We start from the raw sequence: 24287 nt of genomic DNA, 5'->3' as shown, positions 1-24287 counted from the left end.
AAAAATCCCAAATTCACAGCACACGTCAGGCTGTGTGCACCAGGGACCTGGGCAGGAAATTCTAAAGTTGGGAACTGCCAGGAGAGCTTTTGTCAGCGTGGTGGTGATGCAGCTGGAACTGTACCTTGTTATTTAAAGCATTTAAATCCTCCACCAAGGAGGATTTTCCAATCAAGAAGGCAACAGTGGGCTGGCAATCTGTGCTCTCCTGGATGTGTGTGTGCACATCGAATATGGAATTCTTGTGCACAGGGATTTGTTGGGCACCTCCAAGAGGTAAAGCAGGCTGGATTGTCTCTCTGAGAAATCCTCCAAGCCCAGTTTAGTGTGGGTTTGTGCCCAGCAGGCTGAATTGTCTCCCTGAGAAATCCTTCAAGCCCAGTTTAGTGTGCAGGCTGAATTGTCTCCCTGAGAAATCCTCCAAGCCCAGTTTAGTGTGGGTTTGTGCCCAGCTTTGTCACTGCCACACTTTGACAGAGTCTCATCTCTGACTTTGGATCTCCACAGCCTGGGCAGGAATATCAGGATTGGAAATCAGTGCAGGAATTGTTTGAGAACATCTGGAGCCCTGGCCATAAAGCAGAGCCTTGCAGAAATCTTCCCTTAATGGAATTAAAACCAACCCCAACCAATGACCAGCTCTGGGTGGGCTCCTGGGGGGCTGGTGGGGGTTTGGGGTCCTTGTCCATCATTGATGGAGTTCTGTGATCAGAAACTGCCTGGGATGGGAAGTTTGGTCACTCCACTTGTCCCAAACCACACACAGTGTTCAGCCTCCTGCAATTCCCCTGGAGGAGCTGCAGAATCATGGAATATCCTGAGCTGGAAGGGATCATCCAACCCATCCCTGCCCTGCACAGAGACCCCAAAATCCCACCCTGAGCATCCCTGGAGTGGTGTCCAAACTCTGCTGGAGCTCAGGGCTGTGCCCAGCACCCTCTGGGGGAGGAACCTTTCCCAAAATCCACCCTGAGCCTCCCTGGCACAGCTCCATCCATCCCTGAGAGCAGAGAGGAGCTGCTGACCCCCCAGCTGAACAATTCCAAAACCATCAGCAGCACCCAGGGATGAATGAAATGATTGCACTACAGGGTGGGATCACTTTAAATGTATTAATTTTTTTACAGCATCTAATGTATTTTCTTGTTCCTCATAAACTCAAGGTGGTGCCTATGTGTCTGAAATACAAAATGAGTGGATTTCTGAGGATATATGTTAAAATATAGGAAAAGGTGGGGTTCAGAGTTCAGAATTTTTCTCTTCAAAGCAAAATTTCATCTCCATACACAGGCAGATGTGCACACACACAATCTTTATCAGGAGTGGAAACAACAAAAAAGTGAAAAATTAATTCAGCTGTGTCAGATTCCATGGTGGGAAGCCCTGGGCATCAGAAATCTGAAAGGTGTGGATGTTGATATTTGGGGTTGGCCCCGTGCTGTGGCTGCAAAAATCTCTTCTTCTGAGAAAACTGGAATAGTTTTAAAGAATGCAAGGACCAGCTCATCTACCAGAACTGTGGCTCTGGAGATACAGATTCTAATTCTGCCTCAGCCATGTGACCTAGATATCTTTGGGCCAATCCATCCATGGTTTAAAAAAAAAAAATAATAATAAGTGCAGGCAGAAATGTGGAGGGAAAAAAAATAAAGACCTAATCCTGATTTTTTTTTTTTTTTAACTCATTACATCTTCTCTGTCTGCTGAATTGGGATATTGGAAGGCAGGAAATGGAGATGGATGAGGCAGGGAAATGTTTTCTTTGTTCCTCTTTAACTTCCTTTGTCACCTGGTGATGTGTCCAGTGGTTTTTAAGAAAACAACATCTATTGTAAATTTATAAGAGAATTGTTAGAGCTGTTCCTTGCTCAGTCCTTGGTGGTGGTTTTATGATATTGCTGTGTTTTGGGAGTGGACAGGATTCCAATTTTTCTGTGTTTTTAATTTCAAGATGATATTTCTTCCCCCAAAGAGAGACCTTTCAACACATGCCATTCAAAGCATTTCTCTGCTCTGAGAGGTTCTGATGGGTTCAATCACAGCAGAAAAATTTCATGTCTTCCTTGGGCCAAAAAGTTGTTTGGTTGGTTTTTATTTTTAAAAAAATGGAGTGTCCAGTAGGAAATACTAGAAAGAGGCTTGGTTGGCACACAGTGCCAAGAACTTGTCCTGTTTCAGCTTTTATATTTTGTGTTTATGCAGAACCCAGCTCCATTTAAATGATATATTTATCTGAAGAAGGGCACTTGTCCAAGGCAATAAAAAATAACAAACTTGAGGCAGAAGTGCCTGATGAGGATGTCACATGCACTGTTTGGAGCAGACAAACCACATTCACAGACTTGAAGTGCTTCAGCAATTTCCTCAGATAAGAATTAATATTTTTTTGCTTCCTTTGTTGAGAATCAGGAAGTGTTGTCACAGATTTTGCTCACTCACAGCTGAGGCAAACACAGGGTGATGCTGGTGCTGAATTTGAGGAGGATTGAGGGGAATTAAAAACAAGGAACAGCAGAGCTGAAAAACTCCCAAAGTAGGTAAATAAATCCAGGGACTGAGGCTCCAGACACTGTTGATAAATATAATTTATTCTATTATTATTATTATAACTATAATTTATATTATTATCACATTATTGTGGGCATCACAATATGCTGTGATGTTTTGGATCTCCCTCTCGCCCTGCATGATTATTTAGAAAGATGCATTTTTGAAAGATATATTTTTGAAATACATATTTTAGAAAGGCATCTTTTAGAAAGAAAGATATATTTTTGAAAGATAGATATTTGAAAGACATATTTTTGAAAGATATATTTTTGAAAGATAGATATATTTTATAAAGAGATATATATTTGAATGATATATTTTTGAAAGATGTATTTTAGAAAGATAGATATATTTTCGAAATATAGATATATTTTTGAAAGATATATATATTTTTAAAAGATATATTTTTGAGAGATGTGTTTTAGAAAGACATACTTTAGAAATATGTATTTTAGCTCTTCAGACTGGGCTGTTTTGAGGTTTTTGTGGCTCACCTTGTGGCCTCTGACCCAGCCCATTTGGAGCTGCTGTGGCACGCGCCCTTCTCTGCAGCCCAGCTCTCCAACATGAAAGCACAACCCTTCATTTTAATCAGCTGAGAATGAATCCGGTGCTAATAGCACTTAATTGTTTCTCTCCAATGCTCTCGGTTGGTTTTGGCAGCCGGGATGAAAACAATTCCAAATCCCATCAAAGGAGCTGCTCCACACCCAGCGTGTGCAGGGATCCCTGTCCTGTCATCCTGCAAGCTCTGAGAGGTAAAAGAAACAAAAAAAAACCCCAAACAAGGAATCAAACAGACACAGAAAATCTTGGTCCATGCCCCTAAAAATAACGTGCTCTTCAAGCTCACACCTCTATTAATCCTGACTTTCCCGGAGCCTGCCCGCTCGTTTGAATTTGTATGCGACATCAAACATACCTTTTCACATATGTTCTTTCCAGATTTTTTTTAACAGTTACTTAGCAGTTTATAGAAGGAAGTGAATGATCTCATCAAGCTGCTTAGAAATTAAAAAAAAATCTGTGCTTATTAATTATGCAGGATTAGTCTAATTATAATTCAGCAAATTAATTAGCGACAGAAGGTGTTCTGAAACATTGGAGTACATTTGCATGTTAAATGGAGAGGCTAGTCTGTAATATATGTAAATTTATGCATGGCTTCATAGTTTAATTTAAAAATTTGCAGCTGCATATGGTATGGGAGCAGGTGAAAAGTCAGTTTTAGTTTAATGATGCTAACAAACATTGGATGCTGTCCTGTCTTAGGGAAGGAATGCGCTGAATGCACCCCTGTCTGCCAAGCCATAAATCTGTCATAGGAATATAATGTTACACCCATGCTCGGATTCAAGGTCATCTGTGCCCAGACCCAACGTACAATAGGTGCAAATCCACCCTCTGAATGGCCCTGCAGAAGGGAGGAGGCAGAATTGCCTGGATCCAGAGCTGAGCATGCAAATCTGCCTCTTTGAATGAATGCAGTTTATTCTACATCAACCCGGTTTGGGGACTGATCCCTGCCCAGAGCTGAGCTCTGAGCTGAGCCAGGTGTAAAACGGGAGCCTCACCTCGCTTCCATCCCCTGTGCTCACATCCCTGCATCTCCTGGAGCGCCTGGGAAGTTGTTTCTGAGTTCTGCAGGTTTTGTGTGCCGGGCTCTGCCATCTGGCAGGCACAGTAAAAAGCAGAATTGGTGCTCACTGCTCAGCCTAGCATGGCTCAGCACGCTGAGGTTCTGCAGAGACACGGGCTGGCAGGATGGAAGGCTCACCAGAGGAAGGAATTGATTCTCTCTGTATGGAAAAAAAGTGGGGATTGGAGGGTGTGCACACCTGTGCCAGCCTTCCTGGGAGCTGCAGGGTTTGCAGAGTTGATCTGGAGATGAATTTGCACCTGTGCAGAGCTCTGGGGATGAAGGGATCCCAGAAATGACTGATTTCAGCAGGGCTGCACAGCATCCTTGGGCTCCTGTTTGGTGCCACAGCCCAGCTCCAACCCTTGTGTGTGCTGCTGGGGCAGGCAGGAGGGGAAAGAACAAAAATTGGTCAAGAATTTCCCAAACCCTGCTGGGTGTGAGGTGGGGGGCAAGGAGCTCCATGGAATTTGTGTCACCAGAAAAAGAAGTGGCTGCAGGAATGGGATGTGACTGCTGCCTGGAAAAGATGTTGCAAAGCATTATATATTTTTTTTTTCTGTACATTTTATTGCATAACAACTAATTCATACTTTTACTATTATTTATAGTTTATTTTACTATATACATTATATATATTATACATTATATTACATTATATATTACATTATATATTACATTATATATTACAGTCTACATTACATTCTATATACATTATATACATTATATCACATTATATTACATTATATATTACACTGTATATTACATTACATATTACATTCTACATTACATTATATATACATTATATACATTAATATACATTGTATTACATTATATATTTACTATATTACATTATATATACTATGTATATACTATTATATTACATTACTATCTTTATGTTACTATTTTTTCATTGCAAAAGGCTAGTATGTTACAGTTGAAGTTAAGTTGTTTTTTAGGTTTTTTTGCACTGGAAAATTTTGAGAGGTATTTTTAACTGGCAAAATTGGGTTTTTTTGTTTGCTTGTGAATTTTTTTTTGCTTGGTAAAAACATCTTTTGTTTGGGATGGATTTATTTTTTTGCTCAGAGTTATAAAAGCTCCTTCTACCTCACTTTTGCCTTCTTAGCTACTCAATAAGACTGGTTAGCAATTCTTTTCCTTTATATCAAAACTTGCTGTCATTTCTATACTTTCTTTAGATTTTACATTTAAAAATCTTTTTGTTATGTGAGACTTTTCCATCCAACCCTTCTCCTTCCCAACACCAGGCACTGAATTTCTGTGCCTCAACTTCCCCATCCCTGAGATGCACAAAAGCTTTTCCTCCCTGCTGTCCTTTGTGCCTCCCTTCCCCAATAACAATTTCACATCGTGGCCCAGCCCAGTTGGAGCCTACAGACACTGTGACAAACCAGGGAATATTATCTGAATATATTTCACCAGCACCAGCCCAATCCTCTCCTCTATTACCTCCCTGCCTATTGACTTTTGATTATGCTCTGGCATTTGGGCCAGTGCCAAATGCCATGAATAATATGGATCTGACAGGATAAATCAGCTTTTACCTATTGTCTTGGAAGTTAGTGGAAAGTTTTGGTGTGGGAGGAAAGGGGAAAGCCCAAAGGATAAGGGGGAAACTGCTCAAATTGCAAAGAGTCCTCCAAAGACTTTTTGGAGAACAATTGCAATTACAAACACCGTTAGTGTTGTGTTTCATTTTCAATTTGAGCCCATAGAGTTCAATTATTATTTTCATTAATGGTGTCAGGTTCTCATCAGAGTGCACAAACAAGGAGGTTTTCCTTGGAGATTTTGGGTTTTTGTCCCCTTAGCAAATGTGGCCATGGGAAATAAAAACATTGAGCGCTGAGAAACGACTGCCTGGGTACCTGGCAGGGCATTGCCCCCAGCCCTTCTTGAAAATTGGATATTTTGCAGCAGAAGAAGCATTTATTTACCCCAAAAAATGTGAATTGCAGTTCCTGCTCTGAATGAGGGGACACAATCTGCTTCAGAGATGAGAACTGCAAAACGTGTGGAAAATCCACAGAAAATAAATATCAAGTTTCCTGACACATTTGGGGGTTGGGTGACACATTGCAGGTTTATATTCAGTAATTATTGGTTTGAAACTAAGGTTTATATTCAGTTATTACTGGTTTGAAATGAAGATTTTTTTTTTTAAATGAACCCATTAGATAAAGGGTGGAGAGAAATATGTTGTTCCAAGCTGCAGAGGGAGGGGATATTTGAGGAGGAATTGTGACTGGGTGCTGGACTGTGGAATTGTGTGCAATGTTCTCTCTGGATCCATCTGAAATACAGAATATTTTCAGCCCTTGTCTTCTTTAATCCATTGTGGAGAGTATTACCTACCCAAGTGTGAGCAGAACATCTTGGCACTGCAAAAAAAAAAAGATAATTAGAGGCAGTTTTAAGCTGGGTTCTGCCATGCTGTGGTTTTAAGGTTGATTTTTAAGTTGGTCAGATCTCTTGGGCTTGTTTAGCTGAATCTCTAACCCTGGTTTTGCTCCTTTTTCACATCTATTTCCAACATTTTTGAAAAATCAAACACTTCTGCCTTCCCCCATTTCAGGGATTAGGCCCTAAACAATGTCCCCACATCCAAACTTAAACTTTAAACCCAAAATCTAAATTGGAGTGAGTGACTGCAAGAAAAGTCACTCAGAAAAAAGTCTAACCAGACTGAAGAAATCAAGGCAAGAGGATGGAGAAGTTTCTGTTTTGTCCCATCAGGAAAGGAGGATTTTGTTGGGGGTAGCAATAGCAGGCATGGTGTTAATCTGCTTTCTGTTTGTTTGTTTTGTTTGAGTTTTTTTTGTGTATGTGGGGGGTTTTTGGGGTAGTGTTTTGGCTGGTTGGTTGTTTTTTTTGTGCAAATGGAGTATTTTTATTAAAAAAAAAACAAACCCAAGTGACAAATGAGTATCTGTGGAAACCCAGGACATCCCTGGATGGTTCCAGACCCAGGCAGAGGGTTCAAAAGCCTTAGCACAGAACCCCTGTGCCTTTAATTTTTCTCCCTGGGAAAAAAATACCACCTTTGTATGAAGAATTACAAGTCACAAAAATTAAGTAGAGTATAAGTTTGATTATTATAAGGTGAAAAAGTAGGTTTTTAAGATTGTTTATAATAAGGGTCTGGGGTCAGGATGGAGGAACCTGGGCGTGTTCTGTCCTTCTTTCTCCTTCTTCCTGCATCCATCTTCTGGGTGATGTTGGCACTTTTGGATTGGTTTAGAGCAGAACCAGACTGTGCAATAGAAGTGCTAGGTGTTGGAAGATAACTGTAAATAATGTTGATGTAGTTTATAGTATAAAAAGATAATGGCAGCCCAGGGTGGGCAGTGTGCCTGGGGCTGAGCTGGGAACGGACCTGGGCTGGGCAGGGAAAGAACTTTGAGATGAGATAAAATAAACACCTCTGGAAACAACAGAAGAGTCTCCTGACTCTTTGTCCAGTCTCTGGAACACAGAAACTCTAAAACACACACAGGTGTCAGCTCAGGCACCACAAACATCAGCTGCTCTCTCCTGGCCTGGGCTGGGATCTCCTCTCCCTGCTCTCCCAGAGAATCCCTGACACACTCAGAGAAATCTCCTGACCTACATATGTTGCTTTCCACGTTTGTTAAGCTGGGTTCACACTTTATGCACAGGAGTTTGGTGAAGATTAATTAGCTGCTGTTTGTGGAGTTTCATGCAATAACCCCTCTCATTTCTCAGCCAGTGCAAGGTGAACGTTCCTTTAAAGTGCCCACCCTGACTGGAACTGCTGCAAAAAAATGGGAATTGTCTCATCAGCTCCCTAATAACACACCCTGATGTGATGGATCAGAATCACTCCAGAGATAAATATTCAGATTACTGAGGAGCCTTCACTGTGAGGGTTATTAAAATCAGGATGGTGATATCAAATAAATACAATGAATTGATTTGAAACAGCGACCTGCAAATCTGCCCCTTTGAAAGGGAGGAATGTGGAGCTGTGTGGGGTTATTTGTCACATTTATCTCAGAGGGAGATCTGACCTCATCCACAATTCCCCTGCTCTGAGGAGCTGGAGCCAGGCCCTCACTGCAATAATAACTTCTGCAGTTCACAGTGTATTTAAATTTAATATTGTTTAAGTGATACTCATAAAAACAACTTCTGGGGTTTTTTTCTCTTTGTTTCCTTTGTCGCTTTTTTGGAAGCTCTGAATTATTTAAGCAGAATTGCACCATATCTTTATATTTTCATGAGATTTTGGGATCACAGGATTTGCTGGGAAGCATAATCAGAATTATCCTAGATGGTAGATGTGTTCTCATGCCAAAAAATCACTGAGGCCACAAATTCCACAGCAATCCCAAAAAACCAAAATTATTTGCTTTACAAGGGAAAATTTTTAGGTGTATCCAGAATTTTAGGTGTATCCCAACATACAGCAATGTTGGACCTTGATTCTGTCCCTCTATTTTAATGAAGCATACAGGGTGGATGGGGGAAGAAAATTATTAATTTTTTTATATTAGACTCTACTGCACGTGGGACTTGGCTTTAGGGCTTCTGCCTAGTCCTGCTGCAGTCACCAGGAAGATTTTTGTGACTCCAGCAGGGTTTGATTTTAAGGTCAATTTGATTCTTCTCACTCATCTGAGCTGGATAAAAATCCTCAGAGGTGTGGAGAGCAGGTTCCAGCTCCAGCCAGGTACAGAACCTGATAATTTGGGCATAGAGAGGTGAGATGTGAGTGAAAAACTTCTTTGGGAACAGTTTAAGTGATGCAAGACCTGGCTTAATTTGCCCTCACCCTTTTTTCACATCCAAGGAGATCTCTGTGCATTCCCCAGCTGTGAGTGGAGCTCTGCTGCTGCTTCCCCACCAAGGATTTACTAAAAAATAATTCTTTAGTGGAAAAGGGGCATTAAAGGATTCATCAGCTTGGTGGGAACTCCCAGCAGGAGGAGCAGTAACTTTTAAAACAGCTCTAAAAAAGAGGGAGGCAGATTTAAGGTGGCGTTTTGGAGACCTCTTAAGAGCATCAATCTGTACCCAACGAGAGAGAGACAACAGGGACAGAACTCTGGAATTTTATCTGAATTAATTTTATGTCTGGGCATCAAGTCAATCAGCTTTTCTATAGCAATGCCAGATTTTCAGGGGTAGTTATTGAAATGTGTAAAATTTTACTTCACCACCCTGAAAATGTTGGGAGGATGGGCCAGAGTCACTTTCTGAACTCCCACTTAATTCTGTCTCCTTAGCAAGGCCAAAGATTGGCCAAGAAACATCAATACAATCAATATTTTTACAATAATTCTGTTTTTAAAAAATTATTATTATTTTTTGATTTATATCTTGGTTAAGCCAAAAAACTGGCTGAAGTGTTCTCCTTTAAAGAAATGAATAAAATCTTTCTGCAATTCTCCCGTTGCCCCTAAATCAGCTTCATTTAGTGCTAAACCTTCCCTCCTCTTTGCTCCCCCCAAGTCATTTTTATTCTAATTCTGCAATAAATATTAATGCCTTTCCCAGATGCAACCTCTTAAAAATATATATATACACACACACAGATATATATATATATAAAACAGCCTACCAAATACTTCATGCAGGTGCCCACTTGCAACTCAAATTTGGCTGGAGGAACTTTGAAAAAGAGGAAAAGAAAGATGTGGTTCATCTGAAAATAAAAATAAAAAATAGAAATAAAAATAAAAATAAAAATAAAAATAAAAATAAAAATCCCTGTGTGTGCAGCTAAATGCAATTAAATTTAAATTTTGGGGTGATGGGAAAATAAATGTGAATATTTCTAACTGAGAGCAAACCCAGCATTTTCGGACGTGCGCGAGACAATTTGGCGATGTCTTAGAGCGCCAAAAATTTCAGAAATTTCAGCAACCCCAGCTCAATTTGGGGAATCCCACCGAGCTCTCCTAGAGCTACCTTGACTTTCTGGCAATGCTGAGCAGCTCAAAAATTTTTGCTGAAATTTTTGGCGCTCAAAGACATCGCCAAATTGCCTCGTGCACATCTGAAAGTGCTGGGTTTGCTCTCGGTTAGGAAAATTCACATTTATTTTCCTATCACCCCAAAATTTAGATTTAATTGCATTTAGCTGCACACACAGGGAATTTTATTTTTATTTTTATTTTTATTTTTATTTTTATTTTTATTTTTATTTTTATTTTTATTTTTATGTTTATGTTTATTTTTAGCTGGACCACATCTTTCTTTTTCTCTTTTTCAAAGTTCTTCCAGCCAAATTTGAGCTGTAGTTCGGTGCACTCGGGGAGGGTCGGGAACGTTCCATGGCTGGGTGTTCCCCTCCTATCACCCCAAAATTTAGATTTAATTGCATTTAGCTGCACACACAGGGATTTTTATTTTTATTTTCAGCTGAACCACATCTTTCTTTTTCTCTTTTTCAAAGTTCCTCCAGCCAAATCTGAGCTGCAGTTCGGTGCACTCGGGGAGGGTCGGGAACGTTCCGCGCTGCGGCAGCTCAGGGACAGGGGAAATTTTATTTTTCTGTGTTTTATTTAATGACCATTGCCCCCCTCAGCACGAATCAGCTCAGATTTAATTGGAATTCAGCTTGGTTTTCAAGTGTGCTGCTGGTTTGTGTTTGCTGGGGGGTTGAACCCTGATTTTCTGCAGGGTTTAGGAAAAAGGAGATTTTCGTTCCTCGCCGCGTTGCTGAGCTTGCTCGTGGATGCAGTTAAATTTAAATTTGGAATTTTTGCCTCTCTGTGCCTGCATTTTAGGGGTTGTGTCACTGCCAGTCCCCCAGGATCTGTGCCCTCCCCAAAATCAGCCCAGCTCACACAGCAACTTCTCTTCCCCTGCTCGTTTTCTTCATTCTTCCGTTAGCGTTGATAATTTTTCTCGTCTCAATCCAAAGGGATGCAAGCATTACAAAAATTTAAAAAATTAGCTGCCCGTTTTCCTGCTTGGTTTGTTTTGTATTTCCTTAGAAGTAACAACTTGTGGATTTTTTTTCTGTTCTTTTTTTTGTTGTTGTGGTTCCTGCAGAATGATCAGCCAGCAGCTCATCGATTTTCACGTAAAAGTTCCTTTCCCTGGTTCATTTTACAGTTTGGAGTTTTCCTTTGCACAGGCACATCTCCTTTAAGCTGTTCATATATCTACAAATATTCTTTTTTATATCTCTGAGAAGAAGGAAAGAGAAAAAAAAAGAATATTTGTGAGCAACATTTGTTCCTCACATTACCCTGCGCCTCTCCGAGGGTGCCGGCGTGCAGGGGATTTTTCCTTCTGAAAAAGTTTTATTTTATATCAAACCTCACCAAATCTTTTGTATAAAAGAGGTCACAGGTTTTAGTACGGGCTCGACAGGATTTATTTAATAAAATATATTCAGTGCTGCTCCCAATTCTGTAGGATTTTTAGTTTGGAAGCCACGGAGGTGCAGAGGGAGAAGTTGCCCTCTGAGAGCTGAGTCCTGCTCAAGGGAGATCTGAGAAGGAAACAGGAGAAAATAACATTTTCACCTCGAGAAAATACACATTTTAAAAAATACCTAATGCATTGGTGAGAGGTTTAAGGAAATGATAGCTAAAAATGAAGATATTTAAATTGAAAATGCCTGGCAGGGTGGATTTTGTGGCACAGTCTGGGGCTGTTTTGTGGGTGAGGTTTTCGGAGGGGTTTTGTTTATTCGAGCCACACACAAATGGATCCAACCCGTGGCTTTTCCTTTGTGTTTTTGGGGCAGATGGAGGAGAAATCTCGTGGTGGGAGTAGTGCAGAGAAAGTGGCACTAACAAGGGAGAGCAGATTTCTGTTATTGTCTTGTGCAGGGGCTGGTTTGGAGGGTGTTGTTGGTAAAGCCAGGAAATATCCATCTTTCTCCTTTAAAGTTCTAATTCAAGGCATGAATGTGTGAGTTCTGAAGGGACTTAGGGACTGCGGTAAAAAATCGTTGTCATAGTAACAGAAAGGGAAATAGGCCTGGCTCACCTGGGACTTTAACTTACTGCAAAAGCAGATTTTTTTTTTTTTTTTTTTTTTTAAGGAAAGCACTCAGCAAGAGAAATAAATAAATAACTTGTTCTTTGTATTCGAAATCAATTCTTCAACTATTTATTTTTCCTTGTATCTGACTCTTTTTCCTTCTAAATCTATCTGGAAGCCTTTGATTTATTTTTTTAATTACAATTGTTGCAGTTAAACCCATCTTGTCTGACAAACAGAAAGGGAAAGAATCACAGAGAATATTCTCACTTGCAACAGAGGATGCCAAAAATTTTTTTGCTTATGCCTGAATTTTGAAGACTTGTTTGTTGTGTTTTTAATCCAGCAACACAGTTTTTTTAACCTCTGAAATGTTCAGATTCAATCAGAAAAAAAAAAAAAGGGTGAATCCTTTCCTCAAAATTTGGTGGAATAGTTTAAGGAAAAAAAAATTCCTGCTTAACATTTCTAAACTCTAAAATCTCCCTGCAGTTTTGGATGATTCACCAAGCAGGCTGGAGCTTCACCTTGGGTACATGACAAGCCAAACCCCACAGAATAAAAAACTATGTGAAGATGGGGGGATGTGACAGGGCAAAAAATAATTGGCAGGAGAACTTTGTGGGATATTAATGGGTTTATCTGCTCGGACAGCGTGAGCTGTCATGTCTCACTTGAGCTCCTGTTTTCCTTTTCCTCCCCCAAAATCCAGGTAGGAATAATCTGGGCTCTTGGAAGTCCTGGAATCTTCATCAGAAAAAAAAAAACATCACCAGGATGAAACCTCACCAGATTCTTCTCTGGTCTGTGTTTGCTCCTGGGTTTTTTATTCCAAGGTTTATCTGCCCTGTTGGCTTTGTGGTTTCCACAATACCATTCTCCTTCTGCATTGTTTCGTGGAAAATCCCTGCAGACAGCCAAAGAAAGACCTTGAATGGGAGGGAGAGATAAAGGAAGAACTAAAATTGTGTGGTCAAACCTGCAGAGGAGGAGTGGGTGCAGATCAGAGGAATTGTGTTCACTCACACCACGGATTTCACTCACCCTGCTTGTGCTTTACCTGTTGTTTTTTGGTAAATTCTCCTTATTAGAGTTTGGTTTGTTTGTGTTGTGAGAAATTCTTGCAGTCCTGTAAGATCCACCCTCCTGCAAATCACTTCATGCACATTTAAACCAGAACACAACAACACCTTTGCTGTGGTTAATAGAAGTGACGTGCTTCTTTATCTTTCCAGATTCTTCCTAAAATTTTTTCTCAAGTGCAATCAGAATTGCTTGAAAACAGCAGGAAACCCAAGAGATATGAGACGGTTCCAGGTAAGTCTTACAAGGCTCAGCATTAACCTGCCTGCCTTTGTTCTTCTTTTCCTTCCCCATCTCCTCTCTCCCACGTTGCCCCTAATAAACACGATGACAATCCATGAAAAGCCACATCAGACACTGTGAAAGTTTTTTCTCCATTTGTTTTGTTTAAACCTTTTATTTTTTATTTTTTCTTTTTTTTCCCTTCCCTCTTTTTCCACCCTGAATCCCCAGGGGGAAGTGCTGTACTGTACCAACCAGCAGTGGATATTTGATTTGACACCCTCGGGCAAAGCGCTCGCACATGCAGCTGCCCACAGCAGGGATCGTGCTTGTGATATTTAGATGCCTCAGAATTTTTCAAAGTAGCTCTGAACGTGCTACACAAGCAACCTCCTCATTTCCTACCTCTTTCCCTGATATTTTTTTTTCTTGCTTTCTAACACTCTCACATCCTCCCTTCAGCTTCTTTAAAATAAATAAAAAAAAAAACAACAAACCAAGAAGCCAAAATAGTGATGGTCACTTTAAGATCTCACAGCAAAAGCAACAAGCCCCAAACCCCTGTGGGACCTTGACCCAGCTGCTTTGCAGTGAAATCTGCCCCTGGATTGTGAATTCCAGCTCCCAGAAAGAGCAGAGGAGAGGGAGTGGGGCAGTGGGGAGAGCAGAGACAGGCACAGCTCTCGTGCCCTCACATTTAGGCACCTCTGTAATAAATGTATAATAAATGAGAGGGTTTCACCTGTAGCTCTGTATATAAATAAGGAGGTTTCTCCTGTAGCTCTCTGTATAAATAAGGAGGTTTCACCTGTAGCTCTGTACATAAATAAGAAGGTTTCAGTTGTAGCTCTGTATATAAATAAGATTTTACCTGTAGTTCTCTATATAAATAAGGAGGTTTCACCTGTAGCTCTCTATATAAATAAGGTTTCACCTATAGCTCTGTACAGTAAATAAGCAGGTTTCATCTGTAGCTCAGTATATAAATAAGGAGATTTTACCTGTAGTTCTCTATAAATAAGGAGGTTTCACCTGTAGCTCTGTACATAAATAAGAAGATTTAACCTGTATCTTTGTATATAAATAAGGTTTCACCTGTAGCTCTGTACAATAAGAAGGTTTCAGTTGTAGCTCTGTAAAATAAATAAGAAAGTTTCAGTTGTAGCTCTCTATATAAACAAGGAGGTTTCACCTGTAGCTCTGTATATAAATAAGAAGGTTTCATCTGTAGCTCTCTATATAAATAAGAAAGTTTCACCTGTAGCTCTGTACATAAATAAGAAGGTTTCAGTTGTAGCTCTGTACAATAAATAAGGAGGTTTCTCCTGTAGCTCTCTGTATAAATAAGAAGGTTTCACCTGTAGCTCTGTACAATAAATAAGAAGGTTTTAGTTGTAGCTCTGTATATAAATAAGGTTTCACCTGTAGCTCTCTATATAAATAAGGAGATTTTACCTGTAGTTCTCTATAAATACAGAGGTTTCACCTGTAGCTCTGTACAATAAGAGGTTTCACTTGTAATTCTCTATATAAATAAGAAGATTTTACCTGTAGCTCTGTATATAAATAAGGAGATTTTACCTGTAACTCTCTATATAAATAATAAGGTTTCACCTGTAGCTCTGTACAATAAATAAGAAGGTTTCACCTGCAGCTCTGTACAATAAATAAGGAGGTTTCACCTGTAGCTCAGCCCCTGTTCAAGAGCTGAGGGAATGGTGCAGCTCTGATATGTGGATGTGAGATCAAGTCACAGGGAAGGGGAGGAAAGTGGGGCTGGGGGTGACTCTGGGGCAATGAAATTGGGTGTTGTGCTTCACCCCAGCTGTTCTGGGTGATCTTTGAGTCATTTTCCCTCTCTTTCCATCCCTGACTCCATGGGGTTATTTCCTTGGTGAAACTCTGTGCTCTTGATCCAGGAGAGCCTTGGAGCAAGTCCAGGAGCCTCCAAAACTCCCTGGTGGAACCCAGAGCCACCCTTGGGAATGCTGCTTGTTCTCCCTGTTATTGTGCCTTCCCTGTCCCACATCTCTGATAAAAATTGGATTTTAGCTCTCTGAGGGATGTGTGGTTTTCCTGTAAATCCTTGGCATGGGAAGGTGACATCCAACATCCATAGGTTTGGCACTTGATGCTCCATTGCTTCATATTCTATGTTTTGTGTTCACTTGAATCACTTTCCTCATTTATAAATGGAGTTAAAACTCCACAGGAGTTTACTGAGTTGCTTCAGACTTTCCATCAAAACGTGTTCTCATAGAAAATGTGATTTTTGTTTTTCTTCCGCTTCTGCTAGCAACGAAAAATTTAATAATTAAAAGAGTTTCAACTTTTACGAGAAATCCTGTAAAATGAAAGCTTTTGAAAGCTCAGAAAAAAATAAAGAAATGCAGGCAAAAAAAAAAAAATTAGCTTTTTGTTTGGAGCGTGAAGAAATTTAAAGAAAAATTCCTGACCAACCTAATTTTTTTCACCAGCAGTTTAAAGAGACTGCAGTGACTTCTTCACTCTGTGTTTTTTAGAGATGATAAGGCACAAGGAAAAAAGAGGTGCTCATTGTGAGGGAATTTATACTGAGGGTTTTTTTCAAGTGGCAATTTCCATAAAGAAAAAAAGCAGCAATTAGTTATCATCTGCCAAGAATGCTAAAAAATCTGGAGAGCAAAAGAAAATCTCTTTTACAGCATGTAAACACATTTTGTTGGCTCTTGGAGGAGCGAAAAGAGCTGATTGTGGAATGTCAGGGAACATAAATAATCTCATTTTTGGGGGGTTTTGTTCTGAGTTTGTAAAATGTTATGCCCAGGGCTCTACTGATTAACACCTGGGGACCTGAGGCACTGCCACAACACAGAATATTGGTGCCAGTGCCAAAAGAGAAATTCTGCACCCAAACACGCTGGAGTATTGGAGAAATTCAGCTCTGATTTCAAACCCATGCTGGCCACTCCCAAAAAATCCTCAAGTCTCATTTCCATCAGATGCAGGAGGAGTTTGGATCTAAATTTTTTTTTTTTTTTTTTTTTTTTGAGAGGGACAGAAATCTCAGTGTGGTCTTGATTTGCCAAGATATGAGTATTGGTCTAACACTGATATTCAGCTGTGAGGACAGAAGACTCTGTAACAATTTAAAGTTAGACAGTGAATGTTTATTCAGCACTGGGCAGCAGTGTGAGGTAACCCTCTAACACACACTGCACAATCACAGCTGGTCACAGAGTCTGTTTATTGACAAAAGGTTCCAACAAATTCATATTCATAACACCAGCCCCTCCCAGCCCTGCTTCCCATGGTAATTAGCTGGAATGGCAATTAAGCAGCGTGGTTGGCTTCTTGAATTAAGTCTGGGCTCGGTTTTGTGGGGAGGGGTCTTAAAAGGAGGAAGTAAGGTGAGTCTTCCTCACCCTGACCTTTTCTATCAATGACAACACAAATGGCTTTGGGGGCAGCTCCAGCTTTGCTAAGAATGAGTTCGTGGTTGCAATTGTTTGTGTTCTTTGGACCTACCTACCAGTTTCATCCTTTCCCATTGCAAGCACAGCTCAGCAAACATAAATTGACAGGAATCAATTATTTAAGTTTCAGGTGACTATCTCAAGCCCAGTTTCTTGTAACTTTTAACTAAAATCCTCATTTCTTTAAGATTAGTGTTTCACTCTCAGCATTATCCTTGGTGTCACCTCACCCAAATGAGGATGTGACAGAACCCAAAGAGCCTCAGGTGTGCAGGGAAAGCTTGAATAGGAAAACTGAAGCCAGCCCTGCAGGATGGATGGGGTTGGAATTCTGGAATTCCTTCCTTGCTCCTGGATGGGACAGAGCCTGGCCTTGCTTTTGAACTCTGCACCAAAATCTGCATTTTATTGAGGAGAGCGAGCTGGGCTTGGCTCCTCAGCTGGGTTTTCTGGGAAAGCAGAGCCAAGGAAACTCCAGGGTTCTGTTTCTCTGGGATAATTTGGGAGAATTTCAACTCCTCCTGCACTTGGAAGTTCGTCCCCTTTGAGTCTCAGAGTGAGAATTCAGTTCAGGCCCCCAAATTAATCAAGATCAGGCTTTAAAACCACTAAACTCAGTTTACTTTTTTATCAACCCACCCCCCCCAAATTTCAACCTTTTCTCAGAGTTACAGAACTGAGACCTTTGAGACAAATTGCAGAATTCTTGAGGTTTTTGAGTGAGACCAAGATCTTCGCTCAGGCTCCTTCAGAGCTGGACACGTGGGTTGCTGAGCTTTGTTCTGGGCTGCAGAGGTCAGTGTGGATAAAAAAAGACACAAAAAGTGGCTCAAATTGCTAAAATCTGACACCTTGGGAATAACAAAGCTCCGTGTTCCAAAGCAAATTAGCCATGATGAACAGGAAGGACAATAGGCAAAGACAGCTTGTTTTCTGTCTGCCTCCTGGTTTCTAAGGAGAGCAGCATCACTTCCCTGAATAAAACCAAAGTTTGGAGTGTTCTTGAACACTCCAGTAGCTTCTGGACATTTATTTAATTTTTTGTTGATTTTTTTTTTTTTGTGTTTGTTGAGTTATCTGGTTTTAAATGTTGATAAATTCTTTTTGCCTGCTGCTTGTTGGGCATGGTCAGCAGCCCTGAAATTCAAAACTGGGGGGGAAAAAATTACTTTAAAATATTAGTGGTCTGTTTGCACACTTTGGAGGTGTTAATTTTCATTGTAATTGTTAATATATTCAGCAGGCACAGCAATGGATGTGCAGAGCTGTCTGTTAGGTTTGAAGAGATAGTTTTGAATCCTGTCTGAAGCTGTGAGTAAAAAGCAGGGTCACAAACCATAGTGAGGTAGAGTGATTTATTAATTTCATCATTTAATTCATTATGTTTCAGTCTTGGGCCATATCTGCTGGTTTTTCCCCAATAAATTATTTGTACAGCTGTTGTTATTAAGTCCCTCCTTTTCCAGACATTTCCAAGCACTTCCCTTATGCAAACAGAATTCTGCAGCAATGCTCATCTAAGTGTGCTTTAATTCCTGCCTGTGTTCTTCTGCAGAACCAAATATTTTCATTTTCAATGGAGGAGTGCTTGTCAAACCTCCAGGAGACATCAGAACACTCATTTAAACAAAAAAGCAGAGAGAATCCTTCTATCAAAGTTCTCATTTAAATCACCACTGACATTTGAAAGGGGCTCATCCAACACCATTTTTGCTCTTTAATGAGCCTTAATGAAAGCCCAGACCTGAGGCTTGGTTGATGAGACACAAACACAAACAAGAGGGGTGGAAATAATTCCTTACCATGCATCCCACTGAGTTTTCCAGCAAGGAGCAATGGTTACTCATGGCTGGAAAAGTGTCAGGCTAATGCTTCTGATTAGAGATGGGTGTGAAGCTGCACAGTTTGGGCTGGGTTTGGCTCAACCCCAAAGTTCCACAACTCTGGGATCCAGTGTCCAAGCCTCACCCTCCCTGCCAGAGCCATTACAAGGCTCAGATATTTCATACTGCACCATTAATAGATTAAGATAAATTAAATGTTAGGTTTCACGTGTATTGTTAAAAAAAAAAAAAAAGGGGTGGGGAGAGAAAGGGGAGGAAAGGTTGAATTAACACTGCATTGTAAATTTAATGCAGCTCCAGATGCCTGAAGAGTTGTGGGTTTTTTATTTAAATTCTTTAGTTTGGAGAGCAGCACCAGCTGCTTTGTTATCCCGTTGACTATTAGAAATTTGCTTTGATATTAAGTAGAGCTTCAAAAATAGAATGAAATTCTCTTGCTTTCCCTTTTTGTTTTAACCAAATGCAATGAGTTTGTGCTGTTGAAATTCATGGTTTACATCAGAATTAAGGAATGTGTGATCATTATTTTAGTGGGGTTTTTTTCCCCTGTAGTAACATGATTTTATTGTGAATCACTGCTTCAATGTCTGTCAGTGGCTAAAGCAGGGAAAGAGAATCTTCCTAGAACTGAAGGAAAGGGAATATTTCTAGAATGAGGGATGCTTTCATAGTTACTTGATGGCTGCCCAAAACCCACAGAGATGGAGCAATACATCCTTGTGAATTGAACTGAAGTAAATATTGGTTATTTATCAATGAAAATATTTCCAAATGAAGCTGGTGGGTGGAAAACTGAGGCAAAAAATCATCCTAAAATCACCTGTTCAAACCCAGGGTTTGAGCTCAGCTCCTCTGCAAACTGAGTTTCCATAGGTGCTGTTAAGCAGGGCTGTGTTGTCAGTGAGGGAATCTCCCAGGAATGGAACTTAAAATAAAAAACATGAAATAAAAACGATGCCCTCCATTTAATGAGGAATTCTCCTGCAGAAATCTATTGAAGCCCAATGATATTTAATGGTAACGAGCGGTGTGTAAAGGGGAACAACAATTCTGTGGAATTAAGGTGGGGCTCTTGAGCTGAAATGTTTCAGCTGAGACCTGGTGCTCACACACCAGGCTCCTGCTGGTTGGGAATTCTGCTTCCTCCAGGAGCACAGGGAGGGAACAGGGAGGGCTGGGAGGCAGCAGAAATTGGTACTAACAGCGTCCAGCTTTGAACCAATATCCTTTCTGAGGAGCAAAAAGAGAAAGGTCAGTAATTGCCCTGTGTTTTCAGCAGAAAACACGACATGGAGTGATTCCTGGCAGGTAACCCCCCTCCTCCAGACACTCTGGGGAGGATGAGAAAGGAAAAATAACAAGGTGCATCCCTGGGGAGGTTTTCTTCCTGACCTCGGAGTGCTTGGATCAGTTCATCATCAGGCATGTGAGCAAGGCTGGCTGGGGCTGGGATTTCACCCAGCTCACTCAAATCCACAGCTCTGAGGGGTCTGAGCCACTCAGGGAGATGGGAAATCATTAAGAGGGGTGGGAGGATACTGGGAGTCGGGAATGTAGGCTGTAGGAACAAAAGGGATGGCAAGGATAGGATAAAACATAAATGGGAATCCTGTCCTGGCTGAGGGAGAACTGTGAGGATAAAACATAAATGGGAATCCTGTCCTGGCTGAGGGAGAACTGTGAGGATAAAACATAAATGGGAATCCTGTCCTGGCTGGTGGGGAACTGTGAGGATAAAACATAAATGGGAATCCTGTCCTGGCTGATGGGGAACTGTGAGGATAAAAAAAAATGGGAATCCTGTCCTGGCTGAAACATAAATGGGAATCCTGTCCTGGCTGATGGGGAACTGTGAGGATAAAACATAAATGGGAATCCTGTCCTGGCTGATGGGAACTGTGAGGATAAAACATAAATGGGAATCCTGTCCTGGCTGATGGAGAACTGTGAGGATAAAACATAAATGGGAATCCTGTCCTGGCTGATGGGGAACTGTGAGGATAAAACATAAATGGGAATCCTGTCCTGGCTGGTGGGGAACTGTGAGGATAAAACAAAAATGGGAATCCTGTCCTGGCTGATGGAGAACTGTGCCAGAATCTCCTGTGGTCAGGCTGGGATATGGGCAGGGATCACTGCCCTGCTGGGAGAGGTGGATGCTATGTGCAATAATCATTATGGGGGACTAATTTCCCAGGTATAAATTGCAAAATAATGAAGATGGTGTCAGCAGAGCCTGGGTCTGTTACTGGAGGGGGCAGATTTCTTCTGATCCAACAAAAGGTGATGTTATTTTAGATTCTGTGTGACTAAGGGAAGGAGTGACTCAACTGCAAGAGAAAAAGTACTCAAGAAGCTTCATGTGCTCAGATCTGAAGGCCAAATATCCACGGGGATAAAAAGTTCCCAGAGTGATGTCTCATCCATTAAAAACAAACCACAGATGGGATCCACTCTGTCTCACACTGGCAGCAGAAAGTGGGGGATTCATTGCACTGGTTTCTTGTTTCTTGTTTGGGTACAATACACTGAATTAACTCCAGCCAAAAGAGAGCAAAATGACATTGGAACAGATGCAGGAATGGGTCATTAAGGGGACAGGGGCTGGACAAGAGCTTGGCTCAAATATTTGCACTGAGGAGGGACGAAATTACCCTCAGGTAGGTCAGGAAGGGAAATAATAATTTTAAAGCTAATGTTAAGTATAAACTGACTGGGAATAAATTGAGGCTGTAATTCCCTCATCATCAGCCTTTAAAACAAGACAAGTGTCAAGGGCAGAAGGTGGAAATGGTCACAAATGATTTTATGGAAGCAGCTCCATGTCTGGCTGTGGATAAAAGCAGGAGACAAAGTGGCAGCGACCCAGGAGTGGTGCCCAACCCTGGTGGAAGTGCCCAGTTTGCCCAGTTTAATCTGTTTCCCAGTTTGCCCAGTTTGCCCAGTTTGCCCAGTTTGCCCCCAGTTTGCAGGCTCAGGGTCCTGGAGAGGATTTCCCAAAGAATTCCATGGAAGTTTTGAGCAGAGTGAGGCTGCTGGCATTTTTCACACTGTTTATCTAATTCCTAATCCAGTCTGAAGCACACCCACCATACCCAGGCTCTCCTCCTGGGCCACTCCCTCAACCAAAATTCTTCTTGACATCAGTGGCAGCCCTGTCCAAGTCCAGAAGTCCAGGCAGCAGGATGAGGCCTGACATATTACAGCTGGAAATTTATTATTATTATTATTATTATTATTATTATTATTATTATTATTATTATTATTATTATTATTATTATTATTATTATTAATAAATATAGAATATATAATAATACAAAAATCCTCATAACAGTTTTTTTTACAAGTTAAAATAAAACAATGCTGTGACTAGAAAGTTTAAGGGAAAGTTTCCTTCCACTCAGCTGGAAATTTATTATTATTATTATTATTATTATTATTATTACAAATGTATTTTATATTAATATATTTCTATATTCATAATTAATATAGAATAGACAATAATATCAAAATCCTCATAGCAAGTTTTTTTTTTAAGTTAAAATAACACAGTGCTGTGACTAGAGAGTTTAAGAGAAAGATTACTTCCACTCAGCTGGTATTATTATTATTATTATTACTATTATTATTATTATTATTATATTTTATATTTTATATTAATATATTTATATATTAACAATTAATACAGAATACATAATAATATAAAAATCCTCATAGCAGTTTGTTTTACAAGTTAACACAGTGCTGTGACTAGAGAGTTTAAGGGAAAGTGCATCAGGAATTCAATATTGTTTCCAGATGTACAATGTCATAAAGAATTTTTTCCACACTTGGAATGGCAACAGGAATTTTTTGAGAGAGATCATTTACTCAGTGATGAGATATGTTACATGTAAGTAAATGCCTGTATGCCTGGAATGTTTGTACCATATGTCCAAATAGGTGTCTGTGACTGATACAGATTTTATATCTGGGGATGGGAATGCATTTGCATATCTGTGATTCCAACAGCAGCACACTTCAGAATATAAAAATTCTGCTCCAACATGGATGGGGGAGGGAAATCTGTAATAGCCAGGTGAAGGTTTGTAAAGAAACACAACACTGAGCTGTGCAGGGAGGGGCAGGAGGGGCTCTGCAGCCCAGAGAAGCCGAGTTTAATGTGCTAAAGACACTTTGGCTGGATGTCACGGGAGGTGAGCGAGGATTGCATTACAGAAATCCACCTGGGAAACAAAAATAATGTGGAGATCCAGCTCCAGCATTCCTCCAGCTCTGTGCCTGTGGCCTCCCAGCTGATAAGGAGACCTTTGCAGATTGGCAGGGAGAACCTCAAGGAGTGTGAAAACAGCTCAGAGTGTGTAATTCCCCCAGAGTTCTGAGGGAGATGGGGTCTGTGCTGGGAGGATGCAGAAATAGCACATTGTCCTCTCTTTAATTCCCCCAGAATTCTGTAATTCCCCCAGTTCTGGGGGAGATGGGATCTATGCTGGGAGGATGCAGGAATAGCACATTGTCCTCTCTGTAATTCCCCCAGAATTCTGTAATTCCCCCAGAGTTCTGAGGGAGATGGGATCTATGCTGGGAGGATGCAGGAATAGCACATTGCCCTCTCTGTAATTCCCCCAGAATTCTGTAATTCCCCCAGTTCTGGGGGAGATGGGATCTATGCTGGGAGGATGAACGACAGCACATTGCCCTCTCTTTAATTCCCCCAGAATTCTGTAATTCCCCCAGTTGTGAGGGAGATGGGGTCTGTGCTGGCAGGATGAAGGAATAGCATATTGTCCTCTCTTTAATTCCTCCAGAATTCTGTAATTCCCCCAGTTCTGGGGGAGATGGGGTCTGTGCTGGCAGGATGAAGGAACATCACATTCCCCTCTCTGTTTTTGCTTGGTGTCCTCTGAGACCCCACCAGAAGTGACAGTTTGGTCCAGCACAAAATCTTAAGTTTTTATGCTGTCTGTGCCCAAAATCTGGCCCTAATCTATAGCCTACCTGACCTATTTTGTTGTTCTCAGATCATCGCCTTTGGGTTAAATTTTGCATTATCAAATGGTGTTAGGGAAAAGATCATCCACTGAGAGTAGGCAAAGAAGCCAAATTATCATACACAAATAGTGCCATCAGGGCAGGGAAAGAAAAACTCACCAGAACCATTTGCCAGTGGGCAAAAACCAGAATTTAAATCTCCAGGGAAGTTTGCACATCACCTTTCACCAGCACTAAATACAAGAGATTTTTAAAAAGGGCTTGGGCTATTTTACGACGTTGGGAGGACAAGTGTTGTTGATAAATACGTGTGCAGGAGGGCACTGGCAAAAGTGCACAGAAATGGTTAACAAGGTAATGGTAAGAAATGTTGACCTTGATTTGTTTAGCTAAGATGTAAAGATTTTTGAAGGTCAAAGGTGTTCTTGTGTAGTGTTTTGGAGTCTAACTGTGTCTGACCCTCTAACATTAAGCTGCTGTGGCCTGCAGTTTTGAAGAGTGAAGCAAACCAGG

General features: G+C 40.7%; 1 protein-coding gene across 1 annotated transcript in view; it reads left to right on the top strand.

The window, feature by feature from the left end:
- Window positions 1-24287, top strand: part of EBF2 (EBF transcription factor 2) — a 135977-nt gene that overhangs the window by 86465 nt on the left and 25225 nt on the right. Inside the window, exon 7 of the mRNA XM_033081434.2 lies at window positions 13414-13495. Coding sequence (XP_032937325.1) covers window positions 13414-13495 — 82 coding nt within the window. The remainder of the gene's footprint in view (window positions 1-13413; window positions 13496-24287) is intronic.

The sequence above is a fragment of the Catharus ustulatus genome, chromosome 27, assembly GCF_009819885.2.
Source record: "Catharus ustulatus isolate bCatUst1 chromosome 27, bCatUst1.pri.v2, whole genome shotgun sequence".
NCBI lineage: Eukaryota > Metazoa > Chordata > Aves > Passeriformes > Turdidae > Catharus > Catharus ustulatus.
Note: the sequence above shows the minus strand (reverse complement) of the source record. Positions and strands in the feature narration are given on the sequence as shown.